The following is a 24,830-nucleotide window of genomic DNA, read 5'->3' as shown; positions in this document are numbered from 1 at the left end:
CGGACAGATTGAAATGTTCACAACAGGTGGAGGCATTTTTGGAGGCATTTTTTGGCAGTCTCTCAGAGCATTAAAGCATTAACTGATTACACAGACGGTCCAGAAGCTGCCAGAACAACTTGGATCCTATAATGCGCGTACGCCGTACATACTGCAGAAGAAGATCCATTTGGAAATTATGCTCCACGCTTTGAGCTTTTCTACACTATAGGAAAGCTTAGAAGGATATGGAATGGAGAGGCACATGTGTGGTCGGGACCAAATCCAAAGCCGATCTGTAACTAAGTGGGCTTATATGAACTGCACCATCGTGTGAGAAATCCCTGTTTTGCAGGCTTCACTTTTTGGTTTGGTGCATGTTTAAATGTTCTCCATAGTCATTAAAATGTTATTAACCCTTTTGGACCTGAGGCAAATTAAAAAAAAGTGGCTTTTAAATCCTAACAGTTTTCTGAAAAACCTATATTTCTATGTCAATGATGCTCAACCTTTTTCATCTCAAGGACGCGTCGCCCAGAATGATCTGTATTTGGCCCATGCGAAAATATGTGGTTCCAGGGACCTCCCAGAAGCAAAGATATGAGTTAAAAAAAAAAATCTATTCAAAGATTTGCACGCGTTTTCACGATTTGTAAAAAATCTACAAGCTCATAGGGCGGCACTCTGTGCCGCTCTGTGAGCTTGTAGATTTGCTATTATTCAATAGCTAAAGTATAACATAATCCTTAAAACACCAAAAGAGGTTCCCGTCCTGAATAGGTTCAAGTTAGCGGTACAACACATACAATACAATAATCAATTAATAAATCAATCGTATTCTATGGGCATGTCATTATATAGGCGAAATGTTTAAAAACAATTCACAATGTTTTTAAAATTGTGAAAATAGCTCACAACGCGTCACGATGTAAAGCGTACTACTGAGCTTGTAGACTGGATATTTGACCTATTTTTGCATGACGCCATTGTATGACGAAGTCTGACAAAACTCTAGTAATTGGACAAACAACAACAACAACAAAACGCACAAAGGGACACTCACGTTGTCGTTGGATCCTTTGTTGTCCTCGTATTTCGTCTCTATATGGATGGAGAACTTGGGTAGAAATGAACACTGTGAATGCAAACAGAGAACAGGTGAAAACAAAGCCCGCATTTATGCAGGGACTGTTGGCTGATTATGCAACGCTCAGCTTCACATGGACACAGTAACACACATTCATGCCTCCTGGCCTGGCTGGCCAGGGGCCTATTTCACGAATCTTGGATTAACTAATCCAGGATATAGGCCAAAGCCAGGCTTTTTAAATCCTGATCTTTACAGCCTGGTTTATTCCGTTCCACTAAAGCCAAGCGAGGCTCAGAATTGGCGGATTTGGCGAGCCGGGATCAGCAAGCCTGGCTTAATAGACAGTCTGGCTTTTTGTCTCTAGACCCCTTCTGTGGATCAAAGATTTACTGATCCTTCTTCTTCATGGGGTATTAAGGCAGTTTGCATCCTTAATAGTTGCATTACAGCCCCCTTCTGTATATCTTATTATCTTTACTAATCTATTCAAGACTTACTGATACAAGGACTTAAGCTTCTAAAATAAATACTGCTGCTGTAATTAAAGAGAGAACATACTCTCAATAGATAGACTGAATGATTAACTACCCCAAAAATATAGTTTACATTTTACCACTACTATTAACTTAAAACAGAATTCTTAATATTGTAAGCATAATGATATTGTCACATTGTGATATTTGGCCATAACTCCCTCCTCTGAGGGAGCTACCTTTGGGGAAGGGGGTTGTTTTCCAGACAGGGGCCAGACTGGTGAGGTTCATAGGTTCATGGGTTCATTTAGCATGCCAAAGTTTGTGCTATTGCCATTGAGAATGCATTGGGCGTTTAAGTTAAATAACTCAGAAACTACAAAACATTTCAAAGTAAAAAGTTCCAGCATGTGTTTCCACAGTAAGCTGAATTTTACAAAGTGTGAATGGAGTTTCTAGGTGAAAGTGATTTTTTTAAGTGCCACTATCTGCCTATAAATGTCTCAAATTTGAAAGCACTATATTTCTAAAACTATGAAACATTTCAAAGATTCCTTTTCAGGCACACATGTCCACCGTAGGATGAACCTAAATAGGTTTGAATGGGGTTTCTAGGTGTAAGTATGTAGGACTAGTAGTGGGTGAAACGTTACAATATGTTGTAAAACAATGAGTAATGGTAATATTTAGTAGTTTTCACTTTTACAAAGAATAATAATATAATATAATAATTATTCTTAACCGTGCACTTGCACGACAGCAAACCTATTCATGGGAAACATTCACCAAAAGCAGCTGATCTACAAACTGACAAGCTGTCATGATGTTGTGCAGCCTATATATTTTGGTTATTTGATTTGATATAGTGCTTAAATTAGTCCTTTAATGCAGACCGATACAAATAAGGCAACATTAACCCATAATAATTGAATAAATCTGGAAAACATCATTGGTTTGTGATCAGTTTGACTGCTTAATGAACAGTAAAGACATCAGGATTAGGTTAAACCTGGCTGTTAGCCTGGTCCGGAGCAGGCTAAGTCCAAAGCATAAGTTTCAGTAAGAAACAGTCTACTGCTGTGTTGTTCCAACTTTTTGTGCTCACAAGTTCAACGTGTTGTGAGTTTGTACATCTGCTTATCTTCGCTATTTCTATTTTTATGTATTTTTAAGTAAAACCCAAAATAAATAACAGTTACATGCAGGCAGGTTGAAAGGTATAATTGGTTATATATATATATATATATATATATATATATATATATATATATATATATATATATATATATACACACACACACACACACACACACACACACACACACACACACGTGCATATAATCTGACTGTGGTAAAGATTATTATTACCAAAGTGGCAGCTGCAATTCTCCAATCCAATCCAATCCAAATTTATTTATAGAGCACATTTAAAACAACAAAGTTGACCAAAGTCCTGTACAATTAGGCAAAGCAGTAATAAAACACAATACAATACAGTAATAAAAACATATACCATAAAATCAAACACAGTACACCTTATAATCACGGTTTAAAAGCCAGGGAATATAAATTAGTTTTAAGATGTGTTTTAAAAACAGGTAGTGTTGGAGCCAGCCTGACTAAAATGAATTCTAAAACGTACACAGACACAGTGCACAGACACATTTTCTCATTAGCAAAGACAGCTATTACTTTGTTGAGGCTCTATTCTTGCCTTTCAGCTTGGTCTGAAAAGGGTGAATAGCAATCTAATCCCCTCATCACTTATCAGCAGAGTCCCCATTCCACACACATGGAGATTCTCCTACATTCAAATGTTGTAATTATGTGAATTTAAGAGTGCAGATGTATGCCTAAAGTAATTTGGCTGTGTAAATGTCAAGCTGTCAAATCCCTTCTAGAAGGGACACAACATTCCTCACTTGCAGCGAGTGGAGGCGAAGGAGCAGGTTTTATCACTGAGGAACATGCTCTGCTAGGCTCTAGAATCTCTAGAGATTCCCCTGCTAGCAGAGGCAACACTCGCCTATGATCAGGTCGAGGTCTATATATCTAAAGCACTTTGTAACCCTGCACAATAAGAATTGTAAACAAATAAATACTTACAGTGTACTCTACAGGATGTGATGTAGGGACATGGAGAAGTGGAGGTCATAGGACCGGAAGAGAAAGCAAAGACAAACACACTGTTAATACAGGCTGCTCTTCAATGATGAGAACCCCATTTACCATTTGAAAATAAACATGGCATCAAAACATTTTATTTTATCATAACATTAATGAAATAAGTTAAAATAGCCTACGCATAAGTGAGTGGATAGAGATGGATACCAAACGTATGTATATTGGTGTATCTTTATTCTGAGAAAGATAGTATGTCTGCTTCCTTTAACTGTACCTGTTATGGTATAAGGGTAATAGTTCCATGCTTTCTCTGTCACATAGAAGATCTTAGGAACCACTGCCCGAGCCCAGCTGGGCAATTTACTGCAGACAGAAAAACAGACATACAGACAGTGACAGAAAGAGATAGATAGGGAGAGATAGAAGAGAGAGGGTTACATGAATTATTTGGTTCCATTATTGCGGTATTCCTCCCTGAAAATCAATTCTTCTGATTGTAAATCTTCCCACAATAAAGAGTCCACAAACTGAATTTGCCATCATCAAATCACAAAAGGAATCAGCATCACATGAATCCAGTTAAGATGTTATGATCTCTTTATTCTTTCACAGTGACCTCAAGACAGCATGAAGGCCTCACCCTCCATAATTCACTTTGTTCCTTGATCATCAGGGCTGGCCCCAAATGTTCGGATGGTCTGAGTCATTATATTGACATTCAGATCTCAATTAAAAGAGATCCCAATATCGGACATCCAATTATTATAGTTATTTATTAATTTCCTTCTGGGTCACGCACTTTGCTAGCCAGTAGCCATCTGGTTCTTCCACGGGTAGGACTACTGTGGGAAGACTGGTAACACGTGTGATACTATATATCCTGGAGTGGTTGTCAGATTCAGTTGAAAGAGTACAGAGGTGGAATAACTGATCCACCATCATACGATCAAGGAGGATTTAGCACAGTCCGCAAGTGACACTAGCTAGCTTAGTATCGCCAGCAGTGATGCTAATGACAGGACATGTGGCTACATTAAAAGCGGCAAATATGAACCAATGAAGGTTATGAACTTATGATGACTATTTCTGTCATCAAGGAACATGCACTTCTCCATCAGCCCCGATATGTCCACAGAGGCAGCCCATAACGATGTAGGCCTATGTGTATTTACCTGTAATGACATACAGTATGACCCCCTCTTATACTAGTATACACTATGTATGTGTGCAGTTACAGTATGTAAACGTGTGTGTGTGTGTGTGTGTGTGTGTGTGTGTGTGTGTGTGTGTGTGTGTGTGTGCGTGTGCGCACTCTGAACTTTCAGATCCTTATACTATATAATTGGAGACTATAGTAGGAAGTGTCAGAACATAAATGTAGAGCTGCGCCCACTTTCAAGCACCCTGCTTTTGTTTTCTCTTTCCTTAATTTGCAGCTTCTTTCAGCAGGAGTCCAAGTGGCACCCACTCTCTCTCTCTCTCTCTATCTCTCTCTCTCCCCTTACACTCCTCCTCTTCCTCCTCCTCCTCCTCCACCACCATCTGTTCAGTTCTTCATTCTTCAGTGCCAATAGTGGGTGGCTGGTTAGTAGAAGGCCTTTCTGACAGACAGCCCACATACAGCTTTCACACCAAGCTCGCTTTCTAAGTTTCAATGCCACATTTTGGAGAAGGCCAAAAATAAAGCTGAAAGCGAAGCTTTCTTGAACTGCATCCAGGGAAAACTGTCCATGAAAAGAATACTTAATTCAATCACAAGCACAGATCATGTCACGGTTTGAATTGAAATATGTGTTCTCAAGCAGTTTAAGGAAAGGATTGGTACAAAACTAATGGAAAGGTTGGCTGTGGGTCAAGGAAAAAGAGATCAACTTTTCACATTGATCCAAAGGGGGTGTGGCTTGTCTCACATACAGTTTTGAATAGAGGCCACTGACATTGGCCCCTTTTCCACTAAAAATAACTTTGATTCTAGAACTGTTCTAGAATCCTCTGTCCACAAACAGATGAGGAGATATCTCCTCCGCCATGACCTTATCTCCAATAAACAATACAGTTTTGTCCCAGACATGGAACAACATCCTTGACCAAGGAGGCGAAGTGAATGCTGTCGCACTGGACATTAAGGGTGCATTCGACCAGGTCTGGCACAACGGCCTTTGTGCAAAGCTCTCTTCAAAGGGCGTAACTGGAAGATTGCATGTCTGGCTACAGAACTATCAAGAAAGATCCATCGAGTTGTGCTTTCTGGTCAGTCATTACCCCGTCCGATCAACGGATCTGTACCCCAGGGATCGATTCTGGGCCTATTGTTATTCTCCATCTTCATTGATGATGTTGTGGAACAGCGTGAGAACAACATTTTCCTGTATGCGGATGACCTGCACCATCATCTTCACACCTATTACATCATCAAATGGGCCTGAGGTGGCTGCGTCCCTGAACAAAGACCTGGAAAACATCCGGAAGTGGGCTGATGCCTGGAAGGTCACTTTCTAGTGGGAACCAATATTATTATTCTTTTTGAGGGGCGCTATCCCCTCCAATGTCTGGATCTTGAAATGACGTCATATGGAGCTTTCTGCACTCTGCTATAACAATAGCCTATGGAACAGACTTCCCCCTTAAGACTTTACATCTAGCAGTGTTTATGCCTTCAAGAAGAGGCTGAACAAACACCTCCTCAGTATGTGCTCAATGACTTTCAATCATCCAACATTCAGTTTATATTTACCCCTGACTGAGTAGCTGAAGATCACTGATAGGCTCTTTGAATATTTGTTATTCTCAAAATAAAACGGTTCCGTTCTAGATCCTTGGAACCTTCACGGAACCAGCTGCAAAAGGACTTGTGTTTCCACCAGTTTAAAACACCATTGTAATTAGGGGCAGGAGTCCACAGTTGCCCCAGGTTCGATTCCAGGCCTGGCCAGCAATGTGTCGAATATGAAAGTGTCAATTTAACAGGGAAATACACCCAAAATAAATGAGTGTATTTCTTTTCGTTTCACTTCATTAATCAGACTGAAAGCCATATCCCAACGACAGCAGTTTCTGGGATTGGCGTTGCCTAAGCGGGAGTCTTCGGCAAATGGTTCACACCAACCAATCAAAATAGTAGGAAAGCAGATGACGTCGTTGTCAATCATGTGGCTATGGCTAACCCAGTTGCTAACCAAACAAACGTGCTACTGTTTCTATAACCTGTCATTTCTGTAAAGAAAGCATTTATCATAGAGTGATTCAATAGCCAGCTTGGTACGATAGCAAGTTACAACGTGGGGGCCACCATGTTTGTTGTTTGATGTAATTGGCTGACAGCGCTAATGGCCAATCAGCTGCTGCAAGCATTCTTTCGACCTAAACAACACCGCCCCATAGACCGAGACACTGAATCGCCAGAACATTTCTTTTTTTAATGAGCGTGGCTAGCGATTCAGGGCTGGAGTCAGGCTATCGTCATGTGATACAGTACTTGACCACACTTTAATTTACACATCACAGCATTTCATATCTCGAAATTCTCATTATAGGTACACTATAACCCTGAATATCCCTGTGAAATTACCATCATTTTGCACAATGCACATAAACGGTCCTGCCATATGCTAGGTTTCACCATCCTTGTTCTGTCATAGTTTGACTTTCATTCTCATCTCTCTCTCTCTCTCTCTCTCTCTCTCTCTCTCTCTCTGAGATGTGCTGACTCAACATAACAGCTCTCCTCCAGTAGTTGCTGACACAGGTATCTAAGCTGAAAAAATGCTACACAGCTCTCTGTCGTTGGTCTTTAATTTTGCCGACCTGCGGAATTTCTGTGCCACACACACACGCACGCACGCACGCACGCGCACGCACGCACGCACGCACGCACACACACACACACACACACACACACACACACACACACACACACACACACACACACACACACACACACACACACACACACACACACACACACACACACACACACACACACACACACACACACACACACACACACACACACACACACACACGCACACAAAATGAGCCTCTAGGGTGGTACTTTACACTGCATACTGTATGTAACAGTCTGTCATTACTTGTGTATCCATCAGTGTGTGGGCGCGTGTGTGGGTGTGCGCGTGCGTGCGTGCATGTGTGGAGATATATGTACATGTATACTAAACACAGAGACAAAAATAAACAGCTGTCAAGCGATGACGGTGTGCCTGTGCCACCCAAAGAGGAAACTGGACTGGCACACCAAAATATTTGGTGCAGAATGTATTTTTTGGTTATAGCTTATACTTAAACATTTTGTTTGAAAAATTGACATGGTCAATTCATAATGATTTAAAACATAATATAATGATTCCACGAGGCACAGAATGCACAAACAGAATAAACGGTCATTCTCCTTTCATTAGTTTACACTCCCACTTACAGTATCAGCTCATTCACGTTGAATTCACGTCGTCTTCTCTGTCTTGAATGCTGTTTGTTTTTACCATAGTAAATGCTGAATTCATGGTCTGGACTCTGGAGAGGGCACTTATTACAGGCAGATAAAAGGGCTGAGGCCCATGTCACCATGTCAGATCCTGTCTTGAGCTTGTGCATTCCATATTCATATTAGAAACACTGAATGAGTTTGCATCATGGTAACGATCTTGCCACAACGCAGTCTCTCGTACAACAAATACCAAGAGATGAATTAATTTGCATTTCTAAGCTGTTAAGTGCAATTTATTTTGTAACAAAGGCCTGCAATGACTGACTGCATCGCCATGATTGACGGCCTCATAGAAAGTCAAATGATGTGCAGACCTGGGATGTTGCAGGTGCTTGTAGCAGGAAATTACCTTCCAGGTTTGCTGATTCACATTTGACCTCTACTGTGGGCAGGTCTGCGACCATTACTTGGATTTGAAGGATGCTGCCCGTGTCAGACTTGTTTGTCCAAATGGGAATACTAAGGACTCAAAGCAAGCATTATGGACATGAAATGGACGGGCCTGAATTAACATACCGTTGGGCAACTGAGAAAATTAAATGTGAATGGGGGTCACATATGCTCTATTCTATTGTAGGCCTATGTTGTTTCATTTGATAAGCCTGTGTGTAAAGGATGATTGCACAGTAATATAAAGAAAATCAATGTTGAAACTTATATGGTATGTATATGGAGTGGTTGTCTTTTCGTGAAAGTGCACACGATATGGGGCGGTCATAGCTGAGTGGTTAGTGAGCCCACATGGGGAGCCAAAGTCCCAGGAACTATTCCAGGCCAGGCCAGCAGTGTGTCAATGTGTATCCCTGAGCAAGACTCTAAACCAGAGTGCCTCACAACGGCTGCTCACTGCTCATATAGACAGTGATTATAGGATGGGTAAATGCAGAGGACAAATTTCACATGCAGTATGTGTAAATAAACAGTGAAAAAAAAACACCCCAAGGAGTGGGAACCAATATTATTATTCTTTTTGAGGGGCGCTCCAATGTCTGGATAGTGAAATTACGTCATATGGCTGCCAAGTCCATAATAGACTTTTAATGTTTGTATGGTTACAGCAGTAAACGTCACGCAACGTCATGGCGCCCCTCACTTCACATAAGTGTGATTTTTCCCATCAGTCTAGCCAACTCATGTTTTTCTGATGCCGCAACCACATTCTGTTGTCCGGCTACTTTAGTGCAGTTGAGATGGACAGACCCAAAGAAAGAGAAAAGGGCAGATAGCAATGTCCCACTGACCTATTGAGGTAGACTCGTTTCTCTGTGAACTGTCCCTGGCCATGTGTGGGGTCCTCAAACGGTTGGTTCTGGACCACCTCCACGCCCTCCCCTCGATCACTCTGCTCATGGCTGTGTTTACTGATCATGTACAGCTGGCCGACCCGGTACTGTTGGAAAAGATAACACAGACATGACAGGACAGGGTCAAACACAGCATCGTGCAGTACATACTGAAATAGTCAATGTATGGGATATCAGTGGCTTAGGAGGAGGTAGAGCGGTTTCTTGGGAATCAGAAGGTCTCCAGTTCGACCCCCGGCTGCTCCTGGCATCATCTCAGAGTGTCCTGGAGATAGCAATAAACACCTCAAACTAATTCAGATCAGAGCAGGCAGTTGCCTCTGCTGTCAGTGTGGGTGAATGAATGTACTGTTGTGCATAAATTGCAAAGCACTTTGGAAAAGGGAGGTATTCAGACCACTTACCAGTTACCATTCAGTATGATTACTTCCACGCCACTGAGCCATAAACCACTTGTTGTGTCACCCACCTCATAAAACCCCAATTTCCAGTCTTTTACGTGACAATTCTAACAGAAAAGTTCTTTCATCATGGTATATTTTCATTTGAAGAGGGAAGATTTGAGGGAAAGAGTCCTATATGACTCAAAACTCATTCTTATTCAAAAAGGTTGTATTCTATTTGAAGGATACGATGAAGTAAGTAACGTCTGCTAAAATCGTGCTTCACAGACCAAAGAAGAGTCCAGACCGCTGGGCTGTTTTTTGTGAGTGTAGGCCTATACTTTTGGCTTCATATACTTTTGGCTTCATAGGTCACCTCAAATTTTAAAATACTACGTTCAAAGGCTTGGTTTTTCAAAGTACTGAGTTTTCAAAGTCCTATATTTCTTTGAACTAAGCATATAGTGTATACATTTTCAGTCCATAGGTATGCCTCACAGCACATTCATCTTACACACTCCCGTGACGCTTGCCCTTAAATGTGGCTTCATTGATTGAATTAAGGCTGCACTTGGGTGCTGTGAGAGCTGAAGCATTATTATACGTATGCATTTGCATTAGGCAGACTCACTAATGGACATTTGACTATAGTGCATCTTATTATTCTACCATCTAAATTGTGTTCTCTATTCTGTCCATGTTATGCCAGAAAAACATTTGGCGAAAGTTTAAGTAACAGATCTGCTCTGTGTCACAAGACTAGAGAAGAGATTTGGTGTAGAAGGAGAAAAACAAGCCCAAATTGATTAAATCAATTAATTACCAGCTGCATTATTATTATCTGCGGGGGTCCGCTATAACTGCTTCTGTGTCATGCAGTTTCAGCGCAGGAGTTTAGGTAGGAACCAAAATTATCTAAGGCGGAACTATTGTGTTCTAAGTTGTTCATTTCCGCCCGGAACATATTTGCGGTGCGCACATAGCCTATATCAAGCCCAGTATAGCCCAATCAGGAACCAGCATCTCTGGCAACGTCAGTACAATATATCATAATATATCAGTTTGTTTTTGGAAGCGGTGATGCCAGTGGTGAGCGCACCTCATGCTCTCACCACTGGCTCACCTCATGCGTTCTGCTTGCGCACAAGTAGGCCATACATGGCCTACTTATGTGCAAGGCGCAAGTTGGCAGCTCGACAGAGTGCATTTCTTTAGTACTGTAACTGACATGTACATCACAGTAATGCTTGTGGAAGGTAAAACTGATGCTCTGTAATGTGACCTCAAAGAATGGCTGACTGGCTGCAAAAATAAGGACTTTTATCCTACTGTCTCACTGTGGTGCAGCTATACAAGCTCATAACAGAATAATAATAACAGACCTTGTGAGCAGGGAGAAGGACATGCTTGCACGCGCGCACACACGCACAGGCGCTCCGCGCGCGCACACACACACACACACACGCACGCACGCACGCACGCACGCACGCACGCACGCACGCACGCACGCACGCACGCACGCACGCACGCACGCACGCACGCACGCACGCACGCACACACACACACACACACACACACACACACACACACACACACACACACACACACACACACACACACACACACACACACACACACACACACACACACACACACACACACACACACACACACACACACACACACACACACACACACACACACACACACACACACACACACACACACACACACACACACACACACACACACACACACACACACACACACACACACACACACACACACACACACACACACACACACACACACACACACACACACACACACACACACACACACACACACACACACACACATAATCCCTCCCCGGAACACATGTTGATATGTGGTCAGGTTTTCAGCTGGCTCAGGGAAGAGGACGACCCTGCCATGCATAGTCCACTACAGATACGTAGGTGAATGTACTGTATCTGCACTGGGCAGGCATATGCTGTGCCTGTGTGTGCGGATGAGTGAGTAGAGGACTATTACGCTGTGATCCTTGACTGTTGTCTTTTAGCATCAGTGTATTTTGTAATGTAGTTTTGAAATGCAATGTATTCTGTAATGTAATGTAATGTATTCTGTAATGTTTTAATTTATTCCTGACTGGACTTTTGGAAGATTAGAGATTTAAAAAAATAATAATAAAGAAATCAAACACGGCCAATTATTATTTTCGTTCATATAGACGCTGGGTAATCGCTCTGTAGTCTCCATACAATTATATGGACTGATATACTGTGTGTGCAACACAATGTGTGCAAGGTATAAACTATAGGACGAATGCTAATGAGCCATAGTAATTACATCACCTCTGTTAGGCCCAGGACAACACGACAGCCAAAGCGTAAAAGGATCCCTTAAATATTGTATTTATTTTATAAATAGATAATTTTTCACTCCATAGGGACTGCTTCCGTCGCAGGTTGATGATGTCAACATCGACGTCAACTCGTTGAGGTCACACCATGGGAGCTACCAGAGGCTATAGTGACGGATGCTTAAAACAGCTAACAGCTAAGTAAAATACTATTAATTCTGGATTCAATCACATTAACTAAACTCGAGATTTCTTGCACGCTGGCAAAGGCGTTTGCGAGCACAAATCCCGAGATTTTGCGTGTGTGTGGCAAATATTGTGTTAATTTCAGCTGTTTTCTGTCCAGCCACAAGGCCCGTCTGCTATTAAATGTTTACCTTTCATCACAGTCAAGGATGGTGTGTCTAAAAATGACCATGGGTTACAATGACATAACCCTCTCTGGTTAAGAGCAACTATAACTAAAGCAGATCGTTTTCTGCCTCTTTCCTTTGTGTCAAGAGAAGAGAGGAGGGAAGGAGGGATGGAGGGAAGGAGGGACAGGCTCCAAGAGGGGAATTAGAAAGAGTGAAGATTCTGTACATCTGTTCCTAGAACAACTGAGGAGGCAGTCAGAGAGAGCATAAGGGAGATAGGAAAGTGGGACATCAGGATAATCTATCTATCTATCTATCTATCTATCTATCTATCTATCTATCTATCTATCTATCTATCATCATCAATGAGCTGTAGTAGTCACCTTCTAAAAATATCGAGGACGCACATGCATTATCTCAGTCTGATATAAAGGCCATTGTCCATTCAGATCAGTTGAAGGACCCAATGATAATTTGATCCATCCATGGGAAACTGACCTTTTCATGCGAAACAGAACAAAAGAGACTGGAGATTGCATTGGCTTGTACAGGCTCTGATGTTCCGTCAGTCTCCATTGTACTATCAATAAAGGCAGAAAAGCCCCAAAATTACAGAGTGCAGTACACATTGCTCTGTTTTGTCATCTGACTGACACGCAGCATGATCAAACATTCATCGGTTTGACTCTAAGGAAGATGCAAGTTGAAACATGAGTCACCCCTGCAAAATACTAAACACGTGCAGTCGTGCTCCAGTATATTTTATTTGGGTAGTCTCTCCTGAAGAGCCCAGATATTAATCACTCTGATTCATCTGTGTTGATTGCGTGAGGAAAAATGATGCCAGAACTTGCCTCCTGTTTATTCCATTTGTCCTAATGACAGTGTGTTGGGCCCATGGTCCATTTGTCCTATTGACAGTGTGTTGGGTCCATCCGTCAGTGGTCCATTTGTCCTAATGACAGTGTGCTGGGTCCATCCGTCAGTGGTCCATTTGTCCTAATGACAGTGTGTTGGGCCCATCCGTCAGTGGTCCATTTGTCCTAATGACAGTGTGTTGGGCCCATCCGTCAGTGGTCCATTTGTCCTAATGACAGTGTGTTGGGCCCATCCGTCAGTGGTCCATTTGTCCTAATGACAGTGTGTTGGGCCCATCCGTCAGTGGTCCATTTGTCCTAATGACAGTGTGTTGGGCCCATCCGTCAGTGCCACTGTCATACTGTGCATTGTGTGCAATGACATCTCTTAGAATCTGTCTCAGGAGAGACAGATTAGAGATGCAAATATTTGTAATCACTAAACCAATATATACTCAAAAATAGCTGATCTAAGTTTGTAGTTCTGCTATTTTTGCTCTTTTTGTGGGAAAAGAACTAAAGGGATATAGGCTATCTATCTATCTATCTATCTATCTATCTATCTATCCATCCATCCATCCATCCATCCATCCATCCCCACAGGAATCTGCAGAGAAAAAGTGTTGATTCCACGGAACTTAATACCGCCCCCATCTGTCGGAGTCAGGTTACCTCCATTATGCTTCTTTTGCATGCCTGACTAACCGCTTTTCAGACAGTCCCCGCAGGCACACTGTCGCGCACAGACGTGTGTGTGTGTAAAAAAGATATGTGTGTAAAAGATTATATGAGTAAACAACTTCAGCAGTGCTGAACCATAACAATCAATAGGGTGGCCTATAAACTCCCCTGACATTCATCTGTGGTCGATAGGACCACAGCACTGTCATCAAGAGACTCTAGAGAGAGAAATACTATTACAGATAAAAGTCTTGTACTGAAAAGTTTACTTGAGTAAAAGATCAAACTTATATTGGCATTAAAATAATATTTATTATTAAAATAAAGTACATTTTCTTTTGTACTCAAAACATATTATGCTTAGAGTAGCAAAGTAAAGTTACTTATTATGAATGGCCCATTTCACACATGTTTTTCTATGGCAGATTTGAATATGCAAAGTGATTGGGCTTAAGTGGTTAATGTATATGTTTTGTAATGACAATATTAATCTGTATAGTAAATAGTAACTAAAGTTTTCAAATCATTTCAGTGTACAAGTACAATATTTGCTCTGAGGGTTAGGGTACTCTATTCCTTTTTAGTCTTGGTAGTCCGGCAGCGGCAGGTGTGGAGTGGGAAATTTGGTATATTTTTATTGGCCTAAAATAGTCTATACATACATTCATGAATCCACTTGCTGACCAGCTGTCAAGCTGTCAGCATTGAGCAATTTGTTTTATACCATACCTGTATAAGGTAACAATGTCAAAAATGACAAAATGTCATCATGCTTGAGAATGAGAAAGTAGCATGAGACATGTCAAATTATAGGGGTTTTTCATGATTCTGAATCTATTCCAAGCATTTGTTTTGCACAAAAAACACTCCTTGCCCACATGTGCCCAAAATGTGCTGATCTCATCACATTTTGTGATGACGGCTATGGCCGCTTTTAGCCCAAGGAGTGTTTTTTTTTGGTGCAAAACTAATGCTTGGAATGGATTCAGAATCATGACCTGTCACATGTTACATAAAGCATAATAAAAATCTAGAATTCTAGATCGGTGCCCGGCTGTAGGCCTTTTGTGGTGGTTCTGGACAACCATGACCAACTCGACACTGGGCAATGCACTCCCTGTGGAGGTGTAGAACGTGTGTGTCAAATTTGACGTCGGTGGGGCAAACGGTTCTCGAGTTACGTGCATTACAGACGTACACACGTAGTGCATTTATAGATAGATAGATGTTAATGGTAAGGTCAGCAATGTAAACGCATGTTTTCTCATGCCATTGTTTTTTAAAACAACTGCGCCCAACGTGGGGCTCTCATAGGGATTGCATTGACAGCTGCAGTACACCGTTCTAACGGAAGTGGGGCAGCTGTTTCATTTGGGGGCGTGGAATTTGTAGCCCCCGTGTGTCTCTATTCAGTCTTGGAAGTTAGAAGGACATTTCTGGATTTTAAATGAAGGTAGGACATGAGACTGGATTGCAGCTTTAGCTACAAGAGTGTACAAATTTAGTGAGACATCATTGCTGACAGGATCGCATGTTATGATACAAACGCTCACACTGCACACACACGGATGCACGCACGCAGGCACACACACAAGCTCTTTCACACCGTAACATCTGGAAGGTGCAGCTGGGAGGTGTACAGCAATTAGTTGTCTAGCTACTGTAGCTTCATCAGTGTCACAGTAAATTAATATAGGTCTGACACGTGCAGAATGCAAATTAAGAAGTGAGTAAACAAACGGAGTGGAGTGGACTTTTGCCTAATGGAACATGAATTAGTTCTTGCTAACAGCGGTCACAGTCACTGACATTGGCGTAAAGCCGTCCCACACATCAGTGAAGGCACAATTATCTTAAAGAGCAACATTATAGTTCCCTACAGCCAAAGCCTGCAACCCCCTCTAGTGCAGCAGATTAGTGACACAATTGTTCACTTTGTGATACAAGCATCAAATTTACCATGAATAATGCCCGTTAGCCACCTAAAAATCCATGACGGCAGCCATTTTTCAAGACGGCTGTCACATCAAATGTAAAATAAGGTTTTCTGTCGTAATCAGAAATGAAGTTTCAACCAGATGTAGAGTATAGTCTAAGGCAGAGGTCTGCAACCTTTTTGAAACAAAGTGCCATATGTTTTTAGTTTTCAGTGTGTCACTTTAATGACACCACAACATGTTTTGATTGTCCACGAATATAACCTTTTCCCTTTTTAAATATTCTTTCACATTGTTATAATGATCATTAGACTCAGAGCATAGGCCTCCTATCTCCCTCCCCAGTCAGAGTTCAGAGTTTTAATGAATGTAGAATGATGTGCAGGATGTAATTTACATACAAATATGAGTGAATTCATTTAATTGTTTATTTACCGGTAATTGGCACCAGTGCCAAAGGTTGCCTACCTCTGGTCTAAGGTCTAGAAATGATCGGCGATTGAGTAACCTGTGAACAAAGATCACACTTCTTGAGACAGCTTTGACTTTCTTCCTACAAATGCTGCGTTTTTCACTTTAGTTTACTGCGTTTTTCCGACGTTGCTCAAGAACATTTCAAAGCCATGTTAGGAGGAGGAGCTAGAATCTAACCAATAACCTGCCACTTCCCTGCCACATACCTGCTGAACGTCCTGAGTGACCAACACCCCCTTAAAAACCAATGGATATAGACAATGCAATTCCTCCCCCTCCATACCAGCCACCATCAACATAGTGGGAGACACCTTTAAGGCTAAACAAACGAGATGGAAGAGCATGTATGCAGCATTGGTTCACATGACCCCAACCAACATCAGTAAACAAAAAGCCTGCATCATCCCTGTGTGGATGTGTGTGTTTGAGTGTCTGTGTGGTTCAGCGGGGACAGTGAAAGACTGCTAATGGACAGTGCGAGTTATGAGAGTGCTTCACAACACAGTTGTAGATCTTACAAATATTATAGCTGATGGATGGGTGGAATATGGACTGGATCATATAACTGGATGCTACTGGGTATTTTACAGCATCATGTCAATAATAAACCCAGAAGCACTCGCAGATGTGAGCTTGAAACGTTTGTGTATAGACTCACATTTGAGTGTAACACTGTGAATGCTGTAGTCTGTAGTGCCTAAAACTAGCCGGTGCACCTCTACTCTCAGAGGACCATGGTTCCCACTCTATCCATCTATTATTACACACACACACACACACACACACACACACACACACACACACACACACACACACACACGTGCACACACACACACACACACACACACACACACACACACACACACACACACACACACACACACACACACACACACACACACACACACACACACACACACACACACACACACACACACACACACACACACACACTATCCTGTGATGCTACTGGCTCAGATATAGGCCCATCGCTTTGCTTAGTACTGTACATCTTCATTTACTGATGTACACATATCACACACAGACACACACATCACACACACGTGCACACACACGCCCACACAAACAGTCATACTCTTTTACCATTTCTGTGCACGTAGCAATCAAGTGGCCTGTCCAGATAAGATTACCCTCTACTGTCTGACTCTGTCAGTCTGGGAGTTACTAATGTCTGAGACTGTGTGTGTGTGTGTGTGTGTACAGTGTGTGTGTGTGTGTGTGTGTGTGTGTGTGTGTGTGTGTGTGTGTGTGTGTGTGCGTGCGTGCGTGCGTGTCACGTGAACGCGAAAGTGCAAGTTGGGAGTGACTGAGAGAAATTGTGTACAGGTAGTATCAACAGGAACAGGGTAGTGCAAAACAGGGTGATCAAAAAAGTGGGCAAGTGAAATAAGGACTGGCTCGACGGTCGTCCGAAATATTTTTACTTTGAACCTCTAACTAAGCTGGGATGACCAGGTTTTATTTAGTTTGAAAGTCCTTTTGGGAAGAAGATATATAATAATAAGATATATAACCCAAATACTCATCGTCATCAACCACGCTGACTCAGTGACTAACTTACACTTACAGCTGAGTTTGAAGAGAACACAACGTTTTGGTCGACCTGACCCCATCAGGTATCTCTCAGGTATCAAGACAGGCTATACCTGATGAAGTCACTTTGACCGAAACATCTTGTTCTCTTCAATAAACTGTTGTTTTTCCTCTCCCTTGCAATTCACATAGAGTGGAGGCAAGTTGGCAACGTCAGACTGAAGCAGTCAGTCTTCAGTCTACTATAATACAAAGTATATAATTATAACGATAATGATAGCGACCAATAACGTTCTATAAACATGTTGAACATGAGTGATGTGTTGAACGTGACGTCCTGTAAATTCTGATGGATCTTATCATTGATCAAATCAATCTGAATGTGATCCGAAAGATCGCCTCTCACTGTCAATTGTTGTTATAGTTGTGATGAGGACTCAACAAATATCTTCATAATTATCGTTCTTGGTGTGAATGTGCCTTTAGACTGGAGATCTAACACCTTTTTATGTGAGAATTCCCTTTCCTTGATTGATGTGCCATGTTCTCAACAGTCAATAGTAGCCTATATAGTCAGCCAGCAATAATAATGCCTAGCCTATAAGTGGAATAATTCCGGTTCAAATCTCATCAAAGGACCTTTCTTGCATTAGCACATTAGCAGCAAATTTTCATTATTTTTAATTAAATCAATTCTTCATTAAATCATATTCAATCTGAGAGTGCTCCCATATTCAGCTGTTATTCGAGATGGGCTTGCTGATTACTAGTTCATCCCAATACGTTATGTAACTGGCTTGTGATAGGCTATGGCATAACCCATCACAAGATTTATAGATAGAATACTTTTTTGGCACTTGGCAGTTTAAGAAAATTACAAAAAGTGACATCATTGTTGTTGTTTCCATTGTGGTCCACCTTGAAACATAAAACTATACACAAACATACTGTACAAACAAAACAACCATGAAACAAATAAAAAATAATCCTTATCCAACATGGTAGCATGGGAGATGGACAATCCAGGGTTGGAAACTATAGCTATGACCAGTTAGTGTGAGATGGAGCCATGATTTAACAGGATCAATGCCGGACATTTACGGTGGTCTAATAGCCTAGACTGAAGTATAGAGTTACATTTAAAAAGCCACTGCACCAACCGATTAATTGCTTGTCATGAAAATCCACTTTAAAACGGTGTATACTAATGACTTGTTGTAGTGTTGAAAAATATTCCATAGCGGCGATCACAACAACACCCCGTAAACGTCTCGGTGGATTGCCTGTGTGACTTCAAACTGATTAAAAACATTTCGGGTAATGGTGCCCCTAACTGAACCTGCTTCTAAATGTATTGATTTCTATATTAAGCCAAACAAGGAATAACTTCAGTGTATACGTGCAGGAAAGGATGTCCAGGACGAAGAATATCACATTAACTTCTTTACTTGTCAGAATGGCAGTAGTTGTTACAGGATTTTAGTGCGCTCTAGCTTCGATGCAGAGGAACGTAGGTCCACACCAAAGCCAGCGAGCGTCACAATCACAAAGAAGAACAAGTTCTAACTTCTAAACAAGTTGTCTGGTCTGACCAATTGTCAATCTCATTTCCTGGTCACCATGGATGTGGAGTCTCTGTATATGAACATAGATCGCAATGATGGATTACATGCTTTAACACATTTTCTTTCTGACAGACCTACAGATGCCTCGCCTCCTACTGACTTTATTATTTCGTTGACAGATTGGATTATTCACAAGTTACAACAATGTGTTCATGTTTACGGATGAGATTTACAGACAACTTATTGGTGTTCCTATGGGCTCATGTTTTTCACTTTGCCTTTATTTGGGCCATTGGGGGTGCCACCTAGTGGGGATGCCATCGTGGCCGGTGGCCTAAGTTGGCTGTAAGGCTCTGAGTTTTAACAGCACATAGGCCTACTCTGTTGTAACGGATGAGATTCTATAAAGCTCTGCAGCTAAAAGACCTGTATAATTATGCTAGCTACAAGCCAGTTAATACATTATTTGACAAATTTGTTGTAACACCAAGATATAATTTGATTCAACTTAATCATTCCTGGGAGTCACTATAAAACTCAATTCAATAGCAACATCTATTGTATCCAATTCTGCAGTCATTGTTGTTTAAAACGGTCTCATGCTGTCGGTATTTAATGAGATGCTGATTGACTTCCAACTGTGAAAACAAACTGGACGACAGCAACATAGACCATCACAACAGAATTATTTAACGGGTGGCCGAGACTAGTGATTCAGGGGCTTGAACCAGACAATGTTGCATGTATCTCCTTTTTTTCCACCTGGCAGCCACAGAAACATTGAAATATCACACCACAACAGTAAGTATCCTTGAAAACCTGGGTTAAATGTATCTTGTCAGGGCATTGAGCTGTTCACCCAGGCAAACATATTGGAAAAGTGTTGTCTAGCTGAGTCCAACAGACACAAAACCGCGCCTTGACATGGATGGTGTTATTCTTTCCCATGATGATTCCTCTTCATCAACTCAACTGTGTGTGTGTGTGTGTGTGTGTGTGTGTGTGTGCATACCTCTTGCCTAAAGTCCTATACTTAATGTCACTACTGGTTGCCGACGGCCAGGTGGAAGCTCTTACGTGTGCCAGTACAAACTGATCTCCAAAACATGTCCGTTGAGTTTAACTTTGCTTTATTTTCCGCAGTAATTTTCCTATATAACATACAGATACAATAATCAGAAAGAAACACTAACAAACACAGGCGACCAGCCCTCCTGAACGCAGTAGAAAACTGTTAGCCTCTGCCGTCTGCCACTGGCAACACCTGTACCTGATCAGGAGCCTGGTTAAGTACCTGGGCTGGTAATGAGGAAATATAGGATCCAGAAGAGAACATGTCAGGAGAAGAGATGGACTATTGAAAGTGTGTGTGTGTGTGTGTGTGTGTGTGTGTGTGTGTGTGTGTGTGTGTGTGTGTGTGTGTGTGTGTGTGTGTGTGTGTTTCAATTGATTCACCAAGTGATTTTTACCAACAAGCAGTGACTTTCGTTGCACTTGTGTTGCCCACTATGGATGAAAGTGCTCTGATCAGTTCAGAATTTGGGGCATTTGCAAAATGTCAATCGTTGACAATCGTAATGGAATGATAAAAATCACACCTGTGTGAAGTGAGGGGCCGTTGTGAATTAGAGGTCTGCTATTCTCGGCCGTTCTCTGCAAGCACAACACCTTCGCGGGACCGTCGAGTTGGCGCATAGAATTAGGATTGATGGGCTGCAGCTGCAAAAGCACGAGCAGCTCTGGTACAGTGATCATAGAGCACTCCCTCCGGTCTTATGACAGTGACTGTAGCTGTACAACAAAACAACTGCTTTGAATTGCTATTATTGTTTACACACAACAGAAACCAAAGATTATATCATTCAAGGGCGAGAGATCACAATACAAATCCTAAGTATTCTTCCTCCACACTGGAAGAAAAACAGCATCTGAAAGTACTGTATGATGGTGTATTTACATGTGAGTGCTGTGACCACTTTTCCATTGTAAATATGAGCGGTGGGGTTCATGTGGTTGCGGGCTGGCCTGCGCACGCATACTGGTGCTTATCAGTGTGACGTCATCTGTTAAGGTCTATAGTCTCCGGGCCTGGCAGAGACAAAAATAAAGAATAAATCACAACTACATTGTGTATGCTAGTACATGTGATTAGTTAGGGGAAAGGGAAATTACAATTTTAGGGCACATGGGGCACTGAAAATTGAGAGGAGAGTGAAGTTGAAACAAGCTTTTGTTTTTCAGCTGGGCTCCTGTAAAGCTAATTTGTGATGGGGCTGAAAGTTGTAATAACATCAGAAGGCATGTGAAATGAACCGGCATGACCAACGAGGAAGGGATGACGAGCATTCAGGAGATGGGACGGTAGCTAGGGACAGTAGCTATGCTACCTGCACGGTGACGCAGGACACATGCAGTGTGTTTGTTTACATATCAGATAGTCGGTCAGCTGTACCAGTTTACTGCTATGTGGCTTATTTCTACCCTATAATGTTTTCAAACACATATTTTAGCGTGATGATTACGACTTGATTACATCTTGAATGGGATTAAAAACGGAGGATTTCTGTAATCAGTAGCATCTGTATTACTGACGGACGCGCAGATATGGGAATCAAATGTGTGAGCTTAACTTTTATTGGCTATTTGGCTTTTATTGATGTTGGCCTCGATATGTCATCACGCAGTACGTTTTTGTTTTCAGGAAGTAATTAAAATTCGATTTTATTGACTTTTGATATAAAAATACACAAAATGTTAAATGTACCCATTTTTTTGGCATGGGGTTAGGTATGCCCATATGATGACCACGGATGTGGTCTATAAGTGTGATTTCTTTCATTTTTAATTTCACTACACCTTTAAGTAAAAATGACCAGTATACTGCTGTGGGAGAGTTAAGATCTGATTATACTTGCCACGTCCTCATTGGACGAGATGTTCTACGGACAGCTGACACAACGTGGTTGTGATTACAGTACTCCAATTTGTGTCTGCAGATGCAGCGATGTGCACAGGTTTAAGAGCAAGAGCAGCTGCACTCAATAAAAGCTAAAAGGCATAATCTAATGACCTTCTTCTTCCAGACAACTGAAGGATTTCAGAGAAGATTTCTACAGTCCTCCTAGTAAACTCTATCTTGCATCAATTATTTATGTGCCTTCCTATTATACTCTGAATACCTCAAACGCTAATAAATTCCTGCAGCAATGCTTAAAAAATAATAATAATAACTCTGCCAGGCCAGGATGCTGGGATTACATTTTTGCCCCTGTTGCTGTGAGTGAGTGTGTGAATGTGAGTGACATAGAGATTAACTAATGTAAAGGGGCATGGTGGCACAGTCGGTAGTGCTGTCGCCTCACAGCTAGAAGGGCGGCGGTGGCTCAGGGGTATAGTGGCTGGATGGGAGCTGCAAGGTTGCCAGTTCGAACCCGGGCTCCCCCAGAGTTAGTGTCGAAGTGTCCCTTCCTTTCCATGGTTTGTCATTGGTGTGTGAATGGGTGAATGTAATGCACAATCTATGTAAAGCGCCTTGGATGAAGGTTCTATATAAATGCAGCATTTACCATTTACCAAGGTCCTGGGTTCGATTCCTGCTGGGGACACTTCTCCGCGTGATCAGTGCCCATACCCGAGGCGGGGTTGGCGAAAGGGCCTTTCTGTGTGGAGTTTGCATGTTCTCCCCGTGTCCCCTAGGGTAGGTACCCTCACAAAAAACATGCAGTAATCCTGGTCTCTAAACTACCTCCCCATGGCCAGCCGGGGTGCCTGATGGAGGGGAAAGGAACTGGTCGGAAACATTAGATAATTGTCACTGGGTGAAAAAATGAGTTGCAAAATTGTGGGATAAAAAATATAATAAAAAATACATGAATTTGCACTGATCTGCGTCAAACCGTTTGTGCAGGCAGCCAGTAGGCCAAGGGAGACACTCTTCTACCGCCCATAAAGTCCCACACAATTTGGGATGCACTGTGGACAAGAGCACTGTTACAGTAATTGTTCAGTACTTTAGGTCTTAAACCAAGGGGGAATCAATCAAGCAAGAGAGAATGGAGTGCGTGCCTTGTGGCTCAGCCAAAGTTCCTCCTCTCTGTTCCCTTGGTTTCCTGTCTCTCTACACACTGAACGGAACTATCTGAAATAAAGCATACGATGCCGAAAATAAATCTTAAAAGAGAAAGAAAAAATAATGGACAAAGGTGGTGTTGGTGGGGCTGCTCATTACTCCTAAGCATTTACAGTCAGACAGGTCAAATGCAGAGCAGAAGCACACATTTCCCCACGAGGATAATAAAGTATACCTTAATCTTAACACATGCATACAGTAAAATGAGTAAATGTATTATTATTAAATGTTCACACATACCGTATGAAATGTGCACACACAGAATGAGAGCAATTTCTATGCTGGAAATGAGCCATACATTCATCCTAACATCATACATCACACTGCTGTCTATGAACTGCTGTAATGGACGTGAGAAATGTATTTTATAATAGAGACTGGTTAATAATTAAATTGAATGCTGAAAAGGCCATGCAGGCCCTTTGGAAGTATGTGTTGTCTAAATTGCGGTAAAGCATTTTGAAATGGAGTAAATTGGAATGCTATAACATCAAGCATCAAAATTATCCCTAATTCCAGCTCCATAGCGGAATATGCTGGCCTGGACTTGGTCAAAACATCTTGACCAGTCCAGAGCATGCTTCGTGTCAAATGCAACACAGTTTATATATTTTGACATCACGTCTTCAATCTCACTATTGATTGAAGACTTGAAAGTGAAACGACCCACAGAACAAATTGTCATCAGTATAGGTTTTAAAGTGTCCAGTACCATAAAATGAAATGTGTGTGTGTGTGTGTGTGTGTGTGTGTGTGTGTGTGTCTATTAGTATTTTTCGGTGACATAACGATTAGGTAAGGCACCGCTCACTTCACACAGGGTGTGAGTTTTACCTTTCTCGGTCATTGTATCATCATTGTGATTGTCAAAGAAAGCACCTGCTTTATCACACTGGCTTATATCTCTGTGTTAAGCTGCGTGCCCCTAACCTGACGCTGCCAGATGAGGGCGGTATTGGGGAAACATATTCCCCAACACAACACTCATCTGGGATCTCTGACGGAGTTGAGCCCTGAGTCAGATCTGCTTCGTACCGAACCAATCAGCGTGATATGTG

The 24,830-nt window shown here is 41.8% G+C and overlaps 1 protein-coding gene across 1 annotated transcript in view; it reads right to left on the bottom strand.

Moving 5' to 3' along the window:
• Positions 1-24,830, bottom strand: part of pitpnc1a (phosphatidylinositol transfer protein cytoplasmic 1a) — a 91,275-nt gene that overhangs the window by 17,139 nt on the left and 49,306 nt on the right. The window contains exons 2-5 of the mRNA XM_080759392.1: positions 9,409-9,557; positions 3,941-4,029; positions 3,649-3,656; positions 1,043-1,114 (exon numbers count right to left, since the gene is read on the bottom strand). Coding sequence (XP_080615518.1) covers positions 1,043-1,114; positions 3,649-3,656; positions 3,941-4,029; positions 9,409-9,557 — 318 coding nt within the window. The remainder of the gene's footprint in view (positions 1-1,042; positions 1,115-3,648; positions 3,657-3,940; positions 4,030-9,408; positions 9,558-24,830) is intronic.

This window comes from Protomyctophum bolini (assembly GCF_963924005.1).
Source record: "Protomyctophum bolini genome assembly, chromosome: 3".
NCBI classification, from domain to species: domain Eukaryota; kingdom Metazoa; phylum Chordata; class Actinopteri; order Myctophiformes; family Myctophidae; genus Protomyctophum; species Protomyctophum bolini.
The sequence above is the reverse complement of the archived record's forward strand: the minus strand, read 5'-3'. Positions and strand labels throughout refer to the sequence as shown.